Source organism: Bombus bifarius, unplaced genomic scaffold, assembly GCF_011952205.1.
Source record: "Bombus bifarius isolate JDL3187 unplaced genomic scaffold, Bbif_JDL3187 scf7180000008014, whole genome shotgun sequence".
Taxonomy (NCBI): Eukaryota; Metazoa; Arthropoda; class Insecta; order Hymenoptera; family Apidae; genus Bombus; species Bombus bifarius.
This window is the reverse complement of record NW_022884390.1, coordinates 767,982-783,512: the sequence shown is the minus strand read 5'-3', so window position 1 is coordinate 783,512 and position 15,531 is coordinate 767,982. Positions and strand designations below refer to the sequence as shown.

General features: G+C 40.4%; 1 protein-coding gene across 1 annotated transcript; it reads left to right on the top strand.

Moving 5' to 3' along the window:
* The first annotated feature begins 1,279 nt into the window (after positions 1–1,279).
* LOC117206983 (protein twist-like) lies at positions 1,280–2,734 on the top strand. Its single transcript, XM_033446744.1, has one exon. It carries the CDS (start codon positions 1,456–1,458, stop codon positions 2,440–2,442), a length of 987 nt encoding a protein of 328 aa, XP_033302635.1. The 5' UTR covers positions 1,280–1,455; the 3' UTR covers positions 2,443–2,734.
* The last annotated feature ends 12,797 nt before the right edge of the window (positions 2,735–15,531 follow it).

Below are 15,531 nucleotides of genomic sequence, written 5' to 3'. Positions count from 1 at the left end.
CGAGAAAGAAGTTGCCAACGAGTCGCATAATTACTTTGGCCCTCGTTTACAGGTTGCAAAGTATCTGCGTGAAGGACAATGATTTAACGTCCAATTTATATTCTTGGGAAGCCACTGTTTCGTGCATTCTTTTCGCCATTATTCTGTTCACTGATAAATTGCTTAAAGTAAACAAACGTGTATATTTTTCATCGTATTATCATCCTTTTGATTTCCAATGCTATTTTCTTTGATTAATAATTTTTATCCGGAGCGTTTGAAATCTCTGGCGAGATTTACTTCAGCCGTATAAATGTCCAAAATATTTGTGTACATGCAAAGAATAATACCGTATCACGAAAACTTTATTACTTAATTTTTGAAAGACAGAATCAGAAATAGACGATATGTATTAATTATAGCCTGTGGTTCGTTTGCACGGTTATTGACGGGTCAAAGGCCATATTTCGCGTCGTCGATAAAGGCAAGAACTAGCAATCGAATGACAACTGCAACGAGAAGGGACAGCATAAACAGCTGTAAATTTCAAAGAGAATTAAAACAAAAAAATCTTCGCAATCGTCGTTTTTCTACGCAGTTTAATCTACGAAATTGATCGGCGTTGCTTCTGAAGTACTCGAATCCTTGCACGTTTTTCGAACAGACATTTTGGAACGATTTACAACAACAGCGATCGTATGGCAACTCCGGCCGAAATCCCCTTTGCGCGAGGGTCACGAGATGGAAGCGCGTCCGCAACGAAAAGTCGAAGGGAGAGAGGAGGGGAAAAAAAAGAAAAATCGAACAGCGGCTAGTTGCCGTGTCTCAAATGTCAAGAACGCGGCGCCTCGTCCCATGACCGTGCGTGCCACTTGATAGAGCGCCTTTCTTTCGCGTCGATCGTCTTTTGACTCTACCTTCCAGAGCCCCCAGCGAAGAAGGACGAAGGAAGACGAGGGGCGTGTCCGGTCGTGCGGCTTCTACAAAGAGATGCCCACTTCCCTGTAGACCCCTTCCACTCCTCCTGGATCCCTTCCACGTGGGCCCCAGTAGTCCTCCATCCCCACCATCGGGCCCTAAGAAAACTGGGCAGCATGGTCCAGACCACGAGATCGCCAGGTAAAGTCAGTTTACGCAACGCTTCCGTACGCGAAGCATACACGGTCATCCAAAGGATCCAGTGAGTCCATTCGATTCTTCCGATCAGTTTCACGCATCGATCAAACATGATGTATCGCGACAGGATCAACCAATTGGTAGTTTGATCGTACGTTCTGTCCTCTGGAGGGGGCCGAATGTTTCCATCGCGAGAACGTCGACTTCGTCAATTCGTTCGTCTCACCAGACAAGATGACAGTTGCCTGAGGAGATCGTTCCTTCGAACAGTTCTAGTGTATCATGTTCTAAATACCACGTTACACGTCGTCGAGTATCGTTAGTTCGAGTAAACCGAAGAGACACAGACGTTCCGTGAGAATGACCGCTTACACAAGTTTCCAACAGTACGATCTGTTAGACTCCGAGGGTTACGGGTCGGCGAGTAGCCCAGAGTCGAATCCTCGTAGCTGGATTCATCAGGAGATCTATCCTCAACCGCCGAGATCAAGGGGTAGCAGCTGTGGTAGCGTGAGCTCGTTGGATTGTCAAAATCGCGAGTATCAAGAGATCGGTGCAGCGAATGGCAGCTTTCACGTGACCGCGACTGGCTTCAACTTCACCGAGTTCTACGAGGGTTACTACCAGGAAGGTTGCCGAAACGAGCACCAAATCGGCCATTCGAATAACATGAGGACGGCGAAGGAGCCGGCCAGGCCGGCGTTCAGAATGAACGAGTGCGCGGAGAACGTTTACGACGGTGTATCGAACCGGGCCGAATTCACCGGTGAGAATGCTACGGCCAAACAAAGCGCCGACACCCCGCCAAAAATGGAGCACCACACGAGCAATATCTTTAGCAACGGCAGGTGCGAGTTCGGCCAGAATCAGGAGAGTTTCTTCGCCGCGAAGAGTTATGGTATCCCGAAAGGTGATGGTTTTTTGCCTAGAAATAACGGCAATCCTTATGGGCAGAGGGGCGACATTCTTTATTTGGGTGCCACGTACAGCGTGCAGAGAAACGAAAACTACGTTCAGAGCCAGCAAGGCGGCAAATGCGAGCCGTCCAGGTACCACCAAAAAAACGACGCTCTCCACGTCTCGCCGATGGAGTACCCCGGCCAAAAGGCGAAGGAGAGCATGCAGAAGATCAAAAACGGCACGCCGGGTATCGAGGTGTTGAGAAAGAGACGGCTAGCGGCGAACGCGCGCGAAAGAAGAAGGATGAACAGTTTGAACGATGCTTTCGATAGGCTACGGGACGTCGTGCCTAGCCTCGGCAATGACAGAAAGCTCAGCAAATTCGAGACTCTACAAATGGCGCAAACGTATATCGCGGCGTTGTACGAGCTGTTGCAAAGGGAGTGAAAACTCTTGCGACGAAAAGCTCCAGATAGCCTTCGAAGGACCTACTTTCTTTGAAAGAAGGAAGAGAACGACGAGAGGCAAAGGCGAGGAGCGTCCCTATCCGGTCGGAAGAGAAGAGTCGAGCGCGTAAAAAGGCTCGAAGCTAAAGTACTGCATCAATTTCGAGCAAATTCGTTGACGGAGGGACGCGGATGGCCAAAACAGGCGTCTCAAACTCTCCGGTTCTTGCAACCGGAGCATGGTTTTTCGCATCACCGTGAAATCTTTCGTCACCTGCGAGAACGAGGGGAACTGTAGCTACGTAGTCGCTCATCGACGATGACAGAAATGGTCTCGAAACGATGTTCGAGCGAACGTCCAGCTGGAAGAACGCCAGGACGAATGGGATCGAGCTGAATATCGTGGAAGCTTCGTTGCACGGTCCACGATGTCAATCGGCGCGTAAAGGTAAAAATGGTACGTAACAAAAATCACGAAGCGTCGTTATCAGCGCAGATATTAACGATTACAGACTAAACTACGGAATCGTCGTGTTTCCCAACTTTCTCGTAGAACGTGGTCGAGCCGCATTTCTCGGCGAGGAGAATTTTAGTTTCGATCCCGGCGAATAGTTTAATTAGCAATAATTGCCGCGTGCAGACGCGGTACACGATGCTACTCGTTAATGCTTTTTCCTCGTTCGGCCTTGTTGCCGGATTCCGCGATATTTTTCGCTTGATCGAACCGCGATAACATCGTTGATACGCGAAACGCAACGAGTTTGATGAACTTGCTAACCCTAGGGGATGAGATCTAAGGGGAGGCAGAATAGAAGACGAGATTATTTAAGCGTATTACGAGACAGGTCGACGCGGAATACACCTCGTTCGCTTTGCTTAGGGTTTAAGGATGATTTACATTATCCATACGGACATCGGTACAAATTTCGTTATGGTATATCATTGTATAATTCTTTATACAGCGTGTTACGTTCCACCATAAATATTTTTCTATTTATGAGAATGAGATTTTCTCCGTTCGATAATTAAAAATAAATACAAACTAGCATGGAACGACGTGCACTGGTACGATACGGAGAAATATTCTTACGTCGATACTGTCAGATACCATAATGATGAATCACTACCGTAAACGTTATTCGACTATTGTCCGAACGATTATTTTCCTCGCCGAATGCGTAATGTAAACCGATCTTTAGACAAACAGCGGAAACGAGCTTCGCCTGAAGTTTCATTGTAAATAGTAAAATATCGTGTAGCGTGTTTTAGTTGTAGGATTTGTGTAAATATCTAATTAGATACAATTAAGTTATTGCGACGTTGTTATAGGTAATTCTGTACATATATAAATAAACGGACAGGGATCTCTCGATCGCGATGATCGATCCATGTGACTGCGAAAACGTAATATCGTCTGTAGGCGAGATTCACGACGGTACTTCATATTGCGAAACGCGTGGCTGATCGAATCGTTTTTAAATCGTTCGATTTTGGAACGTACGACGACTTGGATTCCGCGTGACAAAAAATTAAACGTCGAGCTACAAGTAGCTCCGAAAATTATTGGCACGTCGTTGTGCCTGTTGCGACATATTTACGTACCAATTGATTACGCTCGAGCGTGTTAATGCGACTAGAAAAATTCGAGATCCGACGATGAAAATCGAACGTAGAAACCGATTAAAAACGCTTCGTTCGAAGCGAAGGGTAGGTGGAAACACTTTCTGTAGCCACTGTGAATGATTTATAAGAAGAAAGTCGATGGCAAATAACGACGTAAGAAAAGATTAAGTACCTCGTCGATTACAAGGGACAACGAACTTTACAGTCCATTAAAAGATTTCAAGATAAACCAAAGAATCCGTAGGCGTTAAGTAAGACACACTGCGTTCACCTCGATTATTTTCCCGGTTACGAACAATTGTATACAGCACCAGACATATAAAATTGGAATTACACGTTTAATTGTATTAACACGATACGATAGAATCAGTTCTATTTGATTAAATTTACATACGAAATGAAATTTGTGTCGTTATTAACCCTTAACTATAGATCTCTCGTCTATCAGAGAAGGCTCGACTCTTACTTCGTTCTTATTAGATCACAGAGTATTATGCCAATTGTATATTTTTACAAAATACCATCTAAACAGCCGTTTTTCGTACCTTTTGCATATCGTACGCGAGCTTACGCTCTTAAATTGTTCGCATAAGCTCGATACATAAAAATCTACGATCCGATCATTACGATGTCGATTTAAGCAGAACCTGACGAGTTCGACCACTCGAGTACCTTCGTCGACTTGTTAAATCAATAGTAAAAATATGGACGCGTGTAATTAAGGGTTAATACAAACGTGTTTAGAAACATTTTTAAGCAAATCAGACAGCTTATCGTTTGTCTGAAACGAACTACCGATTAATCGTTGAAATATTGGCGCGTTTCTCGGAACGCGTCGCGACTCGAAACATTTCGTCGACTATCGCGTGCACGTTGCTCTCGCGAAGGCTCTAAAATCGTTTCCCTCGGGATCGACGTGACCGTTTGACACAGAGACTCGATAAAGAAGTTAACCGAGGAAGAAAAGCGCGAGGACAGGTTTTTAGGGTTCTTTCTCGCGAGGCAAATGATTCGGCCGACCGATTCAGCGGCGATGTTCCTCCCGCAATTAGGGATATGCAAAAATCGGAGGACAAATGGCGGTGGTCGGCCACCTCCACTTAGCAGTCAATCACAATTAAATACAATTTTGCGCGAGCTTCGGGGCCTGGTAATGGCGCAAAAAGAGAGCAAATTGAAATCTCCTAGCTGACAGAATGATAGATGGTGCCGGCCAGACGCGAAAACACGGAGAACGAGGGAGAAAGAAAGGGGAAGAGGGAGAGAGAAAGAGGGATAGAGACGGAAGAGAGTTACCTTCCTTCCCTGAACGCTGTGAGAAAGCTCGGCTCTCTTTGCTTCGAGCCGAGAATCGCGACGACGAACGAAAATACAAAAGTCAAGCGGCGGCTGACGTTAATACCGCTACACCGAGCCGATTTCTCCCGGCCAATATCGTTAATCCTCTTCATCCAGAGAAAATGGCAATCCGATCGTACCACGGAACAACGACACTGCGCGTAGCCGATCGAACGAACGAGTGCCACGATGCAGGAAACTTGCAACTGCAATGCAACGTGACTACACGAAATCCTTCGAGCCGATTACCATTGTTTTCTCTCGGCGACCACGGCTGAACGCACCAATTTCGAGGCGAAGCGTTTTTCTTCGCTAGAAATTGCACGCCAAAGCGCTTTTCATTCGCTTATTACCGTCAAGTAGAACAAGTCGTTATTTAGCGCTCGATCTCTAGAATTTTCCTGGAAAAAATATCGAGCAACGTGTACGCTTTAGAATAATCTGTAAATCACGAATTCCTCGGATCCAACAGCCACTAATTTAATATCTGTTGGATTTAACAGCGTGCTTCCTATCTTCGTGCGTGGACGAAGAAAAAAGATAGTGCAAAAAGTGCATCGTTCTTGGTAAAATCTAATTAGAATCGTTGGTGATCATCAACGAGCGCAATCGTAATCACGCTCTAACCTGATCGTCGGGATACCGTCCAAAGTGAAAAGATCGGCTTATGAAAAACGCAAACGTCGCATTATCACGCATGCTCAATTAAGCCGTAGAAATTAGCGCTCGGCGGGCAGGTAGCCCGAAGACGGTAGCGACGATTAATCGACGCTCGAACAAAGGAAAACCGGCCTCTTTGTACGCGGCACAAATCTATTTCCGCGTAGCTTCCTCAATTAAGCCGATAGAAATTTATGCGATTCGCTCGTCGATTAGAGAGAAAAGGCTAATTATTCATCGACTCGTTCGCTCGAATGGAGAGGATGTTTAACGCGTGGACAGCGAAGGAGGAACAAAGGGGAGGAAATGATTTTAACGTCAAAAGTGGATGCTACATGACGGCATGTGTGGCCTGTCTTCTCCTGGCTACACGCTCCTTAACCCTTTGCCGTACGATCCGACTTTCGTTTCCTACAGTGTCGTATGCTAACAAATAATTTTCTTACTTACAAAATATTTTCGCGAATATACTACGCGCACTGTACGAAACATTAAAAAAATTTCGTTAGCATCTTAACGAGACACGATTACATTGGCAAACTTGGAAACGTATACGAAACTGTATATAAAAGTTACAAAATAATTATTGCGAACATAGTCGATCTAAAATCAGCATAAAGTACGAACAGTAACGTTAAAGCTACAACTAGTGGCAAAATCGTCCAACTATATACCGTGCTTTCTTAACACAGCGAATTGATTGTTCGAACGATTTGATGATATTTGCGAAGCCTGTGCTATCTTCTAACTTCCATATACGTTTTCATATCCGTTTCAAATTTCATCGATATAATCTCGATAGTTGCATTTCGTTGCAGCGTTAATGAAATTTCAAACGATCTTTCGTGTACGTACATACATACGCAAAAAGATCGTACGAGCGTCCGAATACTTTCGCGAGCCACTGTAAAGCTACTTCGAATTTCCTACACTGCCAGGTCGTTCCCCTTTGTTTTCCATTTTTCCCGCGATCTTTTACACTCTGCGTACCGCAAACCTGTGATTCGCGATTTTCACGTGAAAATAATTCCGTATCGCCAGTCTCGCTCCGTGTTACGTTATTTATTATACGGCCTTTGGGTGGACACGCTCTGTCTCTGTTCGGTCACGGCGCCGGCAAACAATGCAGGAGTCGCTAATCAGCGGACGAACGCGCAACGTCTTCATCCGTGGACATGGGTCGCACCATAGGCCGCGTTTCGCCATCATAGCAACGCTATTTGTCTTCCGTGCAGGATTTTGCACGGCCGAGTAATGAGAGGATACTCGATACGCTTCAGGTCCGCGGTAATAGTTACGTGTTAAGCCGATGAAGAGAGAAGACTGTACGATGCGCGGCAAAAGGGTGGAGGAAACGGCCGAGTGAAAGAAAACGATTTCCGACTAGCTGAGGCGATTCCGGTAACGCAGGCAGTTTGTTATTCGCCGTGGAAAAAGTGCATTCGCTACGCGAGGTTTTGTTTATTCGCGTAAATATAGCGACTACGTACTACGCGGCCGAGACATCGCGAGCAGAGACGTCGCGTCGACCCAGAGAAACGTGTTTCGGACGCAGATGGGTTACTACTTCTTCGGAGTTTTGTAATCGATTCGTTTGGCGTTTTCTTCCACGTGTCTCTATTCCCGGTGTGCAAAGTTTCAGACGTTCCCAGCGTGTGAAATTTAATGTTTCAAGGTTCAACGTACGACGCCAGTTTTACACCGAAGTAACGAAAAAACATCAAAATATGATGGTCGAATGAAAAAATGGTCGTTCGGACAGAATAAAATATTTGTACGATGGAACGTTTGCAAGGATGGAAATTCGAAATTATTTTTCTTGCGTCTAGGTTCTAGGTTTTATTTTTAAAAACCTGTACGTTCCTTACGCTGCTTGCAGAGATAAAACATAGTTACGTCCATCGGTCAAATTATTCGCGATACAGAATAACCGTACGAGTTTTCGAACGTTTAACGTTTCGGAATATCATGGAACACGGCGTAGGTAGATCAGAGAGGCGTATTTGTTTCGGCTTTGCGACTTGAAAAACAAGAGGAAGGATCGGCCCTATTTTCAAATTAAGCCTCGTCGTCGTTTCCATTCATTTTCTGGATGAAATGCGCGGTTCGTTTCTTCTCGCGTGCTCGTCTTAGACGATATTATCATAACTCGCTTCTAATTTGTGGACTAGCGACGAGAGAAACGTAAAAGAGACTGAGGGCTCTGTTTCCAGCGGCGCCCTTCAAATTACGGTGTTTTTCGAAAGTATTCGATGAAGATTCGAGAAGTGATCCGGCTATAGTTGTAACAAACGTCGTTGTTCTTTTACCAACGAAGCGGACCGAGGTTTGCTCGAAAGGCGAGATTACGTAGATCGTAAGATGCGAATTTTGCGACGCGATCGTATTTCGGGCCGGTAACACTGCCATCGAGTACCTTTGTAAATAAATCGTACGCTTTATTATACCGTTGTTACGATACGATGTTAGACGATAATCTTAATTTAAGAGGAGATTCCCTTCAGTTAGGCAAAATCAATTCCCACCAATAATGTTCCTCTGATGAGACCAAATGTATTTAAGCATGTGCAATGTTGAATAAAAACCACTTGAAAAATTCAAAACGTTTTACGTTTATTATTCTCTTTATCCTGACGTTTGTAAATTTTATCCTAATATTTGTACACCTTTCTACGAATAATACGCTGTTCCTGTCGAACCTATTAAACCTATTAAATGATACGACGAAATATTCCAAACACTAGAAACATTGTCGTGATTTTTATTTGAATCATCGCGATTTGAATCATTAATGTCAATAACCTTCGATCGGATTCAGCTCTATAACTATCACCATTGTTTATAACTATAACTTTATAATTAATCCGATAGATCCAACTATTGTAGACTTGTATCCGAGATCGCCGTATAATTAACGTTTTCCCCGTTCCATTTCCATCTCATCGCATAGCAATTAAGAATTAAATGAAAGCAAAGCAAAAGAATATACAGCGTGGCTGGTGGTACAAGCGGAAATGGGGTGATTCTACGCGAAAAAAGAAGTCGAAAATATAGAATACAAATTTTTCGTTCGAGGCTTTGTTTTCGAGAAAATCGACTTTGAATTTTCGCTCGGTAGATCGTTGTCTCGATCGACGTTATCTTTTTAATTTTTAAATTTTTAAATTTTTATTCCATATTTTCGACTTCTTTTTTCGCGTAGAATCACCCCCTTTCCGCTTGTACCACCAGTTACCAACCACCCTGTATAAATAAAGAGAAAAATCTAACTTCGTATGGCATCTCGACAGAGAGAAAAAGAGAGAGAGAATTATGCAGATTTCGTGGTGCGTTTGAACCGGATCATCGGGAACACTCGTAAGTATACTATTGGGATCTGGTAGATTATGAAAATCGATCGAGTCTGCCTTCCATAATTTCTAACTCACGGAACGAACAGTCGATCGATGGAAGACTATCGTTCGGTGCATAAGGATGCACATTCCGGTTCCACTTGAACAGCACAACCGAGAAGGACCGCCTAAACCTAAACTATTCCTCGAGGCCATCGGTTTTTTTCTAGGAAGCCTAGGATATAACTGCGCCAACAATTTCGAGGACGCGACGAAAAATAAGTAGCGACGTTCGCAAACCTTCTGCACGTTCGACGATTCTCGAGGAAACGATAATGAAACCATTTTGTTAGATCATTAGGCTAATGATCGAATTCCCTCGATTTTATTTGCCTCGACTGTCGTAACCATCATTTCGTCCTGCGCGTTACACAATTTGGTTTTCGTCAATTTTTCTCCAACTCTTCTAGCTAATTGTTATAAAAAGTAATATACCATTAGGAAATATCGGTTAAGTCGCTCAGAAGACACGCTGGTCAACTGCGTAAATTAAAACGGATAGGAGAACGACGATTATTTATATAAATGTTATTTTTCAAAACTTTCTTGCCAATTTTCAATCGCCTACGCTATCCGTTTATGATAAATAAGTTCACGAAAATCTGAGAAGATCCGGAGCTCGGAGGTTTATCGTCGTTGCGTCGAATGTTTCATCTTGTTACGATAAATCAACGGGACAAGCTTTCTCCCCCTTCGCGGTAACTAAATTTACATGGAAGATAAACCTTCGCATAATTCGATAGCGGAAGTAACTTAGAAATAACAAGCGCGAGGTTCTCCGCGCGAGTCGAAATTTGCCCAATCTTCGTCGTCCAAGGGTCGATCGTTTTATTCGTCGAATTAAAATTCGAATGAAATCGTACGCGTATCACATTTGGATCGAGGTTGGATCTCGTCGTAAGGCGATGAACGTAAGGAGCACGTTGACGTAAATTAGAAGCCCGTTTTGTCCCAAAATTTAGATCCTTACATTCGAGGTTTCCATTCCATTCGCTCGTGCAACATCGTCAAACACACGTGCAACATCGTCAAACACACGTGCAACATCGTCAAACACACGTGCATAGAGGAGAAGAAAATAAGGAGAGCTCCACCTGTGGCCAGCACTGACTCAAAGCGAAAGCTCGGTCGCTTAACTGCCGATTTCCATTCGAAGGTGAGTAGCGTACGCGCTACAGGTAATTGGTATCTTACGCGGCCGTTGCGAGAATAAATCGATCGTAGCGAATGTTGTTGGGTTTGATAGAATGCCGGATAGCGGCTCGCACAAAGCGACCTTCGTCTGGTCGAGTGAACCTGCTACCAGCCAGACAAATTGATACCAGGCAACGCACTCACTCTCCCTATCTTTTCCGCCTGTGCACAGGGGTACCTTACGTGCCTGCAGTGAGTACGGGCGCATAACTTGCAGAGCTCGATACGCCGCTGTTGGAAACGATCCATGCAAGTTGTATAAGACTAGCTGATGTGCCGCTTACAACCCCGTATTAACTCGAAATAGTCCGTCTTAGTCATTTTGTTTGATCTATTGTTACATCTTTCTATCACACTCCTCGTGCTTCGTCTCTTGCAATCGGTGCGACCCATGCTACTTGCTTTTTCTTTCCGTTTCTTCATATCGGTTGCTCGATGCTGGGAGACATTATGAATCTCTGTAGTTTGATTGCACGAGATATAGTACGTTTCTTTCTCTTCCTTTTTTTTTTTTTTTTTTTATTAGAATTGATAGAAGCGTTTAGCAAGAGTTTGTTGAAATTCGATTGTCTACTCGTCGACGTTTCCTCGTTTACGTATTCAATAATGCAACGAGTGTTAGTGAAATAGATTAATGAGGGTGAAAGACAATTCCTATCGCGTTTCTGTGGAATCAACCGATAATAAATTGTAATCGTTTCTCTGAAAATTGACCGACGATTATCAAACTTTGAAATACTCGTGGATCTGTCTGCTAACTCGGAAAAGCCTCCCTTGTTTCATTTGTAGTTTAAAGATCATATGGATAAACAGCTTCGCCTGAATGTTTCGTTAGAAATTTTTATCGCGGAATTATACCGTAACTCGTTCCAATCTTGCAAACGTCAAACGCTTAGTTACCTTATAATTAAAATATTACTCAAAATTATTATTTAAATTAAATCGTGGCCTGTTACAATAATCAAACGACGGTACAGAGGTATCGTTCATCGACGCACAATGTTTCTTGTAATCAAGTTACATTCCGACGGAAAGAAACGAGGATGCAGATGATTCGAAGCGGTGACGTAGAGCACAAACTCGTCGACAGTCGAGGGTTAATAATGCGAAGAATAGTAAAATTAAGCTATTCGAAGTTGTCCATCAGCTAAAACTCTAAGCCATCTCGTTCAACAGCGAAGGAACAGAGAACGCGATAAATTAAAAGCGACGTCGAAACGTGGAAGAACGTGTCTAATGTTGGGACAATCGTCTTTTGTGCGTGTCGCAGCTGTGACAAGACGTTATGCCGCAGTTTATTTCGCGTGCTCGCAATTTCTTGATAAATTAGATACACCGCGGTATCCCTCGAGTGTTTCAGTCGGTGACGATTACAAGCCGTGATAATAAAGTTAATGCGTGTACTCGCCGTACAATGAAGTAAACCGCCATTATCGCGATTACTGTTATTATTGCAATTATGACGATTGCTCGGGGTAGGCTCGTCGAGAGGGAACGAGCATGAATTACGCTTTCAAATGCGAGAACGTTTGCGCCGATGTATGAAAATTAATCGTCTGCTCGAGAGCGCGCGTATTTACGCATACTTACGCACATTAAATGTATAATAATCTAATGACGTTCAAGTATTATGCAAATAGTAACGCCGGATAACACGTGTAGTAACACGTGACAGTAAAACGTGCGAGAATTTCATTTTCAAAAATAATATATAAAAATAATAAAATTAATAATTTAATTAAACATTTGATTTGAAAAATGACAAATTTATAATACCAATGGTGAACAGTAATTGTATTTTTTAGCTAGTATACGTTTTTCCAAGTGGAGTAATTAAAATGAATTTTTGTCGAATCGCTCTTCGTAACGATAGTGCATATCTAGTCTATTATTTCTGAATATTTCTTTTTTTTTTTTTTTATTGATCTTAACATCGCATCAATTGCACCTATTCAGAGAAAAATTTAGTAGTTGGATTTTGTTAAAAAGCGACATGTATTTCAGACAGGAGAAAACGTTTGAAACTTCGTTTTTGTTTCCATCTGGTTGCGTGGGTGATCGTATTTAGGGAAATTTAAAAGCACGTGTTTGAGAATTGTAATTTGACGATTGCAGACGTCGCAGATTAATCGATGAAATTCAGATTAGATACGCGCGCGTGAGTCTGAGATGTGGCTAATTCTAAGTTTCTCTTTAATGCAACTTCGTGTCGACGATCTTCTTTTATAATCGAAAATTAATTCTCCGCGTTTCGAGTAACATAACTGGACGAAAGTTTAAACTACACTTTATTATAAAAGTTTCTTCTGTTACGGCGGATGATATTCATACGGTAAAGTTATTCAAAATGCTTGTGAGAAAAGATCTAGTTTTCTTCGGTTTGTACGACGAACAGTAAAAAAAGAGAATAATTTAAAAGAAAAAATAACTAAGTAGATACGAGTGCAAACATTTTCACGTAAATCGTTTTAAATGCCCCGGACATCCACGCAGAACAGTAGGACAGGTCCGGGTTTCTTGATGTCTACATGACTTTGCTATTTCCTCGATCTCGTTTGCTACACGTCACCTTCGGTATTATGTGCTCGTGCCCGTCGTCAAGACACGTGAATGTTCACTTGTCGTTTGAAAGCAATTCAATACCTAAATTTCATTTCATCGAGTGATATAGACACAGAGACTTTATAAATAAAGCATCGATATAGACTTCACAAAGAGAAATCTCGATATCCTTCATTCCCAACAAATCTCTCAAATTAACGAGCGAAGCTTTCTCATCGTCTTATTTAATTAATTTTATTAAATATCTTGAAGATAAACTTTCTAAAGAAAAGTAATACCTTTCCGTAAAGAAGACTCGTACACATCTGACGATGTCTTAATTAGGTTGTTTAGTTAAAATTAATTATAATTATTTCTAGAGATTTTATATCAGTTATTCGTAATTATACACGTACGATCTTGACATGGTATTATCTTAAATATAAAATTAATTGGAAGCTATGAAAAATTTCCTCGTTTTTATGTTGACATTGAGACTGAATATTTCTCATTGTATTATTTTATTAAATATTTTGAAGATGAGCTTCTTACAAAAAAGCTGTATCGTTTTGTAAACGAGAATTACAAATATATGACGATGTCTTAATTAGGCTGTTTTGTCAAAATTAATTGTAATTATTTCTAGAGATTTTATATCAGTTATTCGTAATTATACACGTACGATCTTGAAATTGTATTATCTTAAATATAAAATTAATTGGAAGCTATGAAAAATTTCCTCGTTTTTATGTTGACATTGAGACTGAATATTTCTCATTGTATTATTTTATTAAATATTTTGAAGATAAGCTTCTTACAAAAAAGCTGTATCGTTTTGTAAACGAGAATTACAAATATATGACGATGTCTTAATTAGGTTGTTTTGTCAAAATTAATTATAATTATTTCTAGAGATTTTATATCAGTTATTCGTAATTATACACGTACGATCTTGACATTGTATTATCTTAAATATAAAATTAATTGGAAGCTATGAAAAATTTCCTCGTTTTTATGTTGACATTGAGACTGAATATTTCTCATTGTATTATTTTATTAAATATTTTGAAGATGAGCTTCTTACAAAAAAGCTGTATCGTTTTGTAAACGAGAATTACAAATATATGACGATGTCTTAATTAGGTTGTTTTGTCAAAATTAATTATAATTATTTCTAGAGATTTTATATCAGTTATTCGTAATTATACACGTACGATCTTGAAATTGTATTATCTTAAATATAAAATTAATTGGAAGCTATGAAAAATTTCCTCGTTTTTATGTTGACATTGAGACTGAATATTTCTCATTGTATTATTTTATTAAATATTTTGAAGATAAGCTTCTTACAAAAAAGCTGTATCGTTTTGTAAACGAGAATTACAAATATATGACGATGTCTTAATTAGGTTGTTTTGTCAAAATTAATTATAATTATTTCTAGAGATTTTATATCAGTTATTCGTAATTATACACGTACGATCTTGACATTGTATTATCTTAAATATAAAATTAATTGGAAGCTATGAAAAATTTCCTCGTTTTTATGTTGACATTGAGACTGAATATTTCTCATTGTATTATTTTATTAAATATTTTGAAGATGAGCTTCTTACAAAAAAGCTGTATCGTTTTGTAAACGAGAATTACAAATATATGACGATGTCTTAATTAGGTTGTTTTGTCAAAATTAATTATAATTATTTCTAGAGATTTTATATCAGTTATTCGTAATTATACACGTACGATCTTGAAATTGTATTATCTTAAATATAAAATTAATTGGAAGCTATGAAAAATTTCCTCGTTTTTATGTTGACATTGAGACTGAATATTTCTCATTGTATTATTTTACTAAGTATTTTGAAGATGAGCTTCTTACAAAAAAGCTGTATCGTTTTGTAAACGAGAATTACAAATATATGACGATGTCTTAATTAGGTTGTTTTGTCAAAATTAATTGTAATTATTTCTAGAGATTTTATAATAGTCATTCGTAGTAATTATACACATACAATCATGAAATTTTATTGCTTTAAAGTTTTTGAAGAAATTTCATTGTTTGTTTATTCATTTTTATGTCGAGATTAAAATTGAATATTATTTTATCGTCTTTGGCAAATGTTTTCATACGATATAAAGAAAAACGTATAGTTATTCAGCAATTGAAAACATTCACGGTCTTCTCATTACGCTGAAGCCATGACAAATTTGTAGAATCTATACGAAATAGTGCACGAAGTAGTATAATTTTGTTTTTTTCTCACACAAATGTACTATTCGTGAAAAAAAATTGCAATAAAATATACAATAACACGCGAACGTCACAATATTTGGAGATC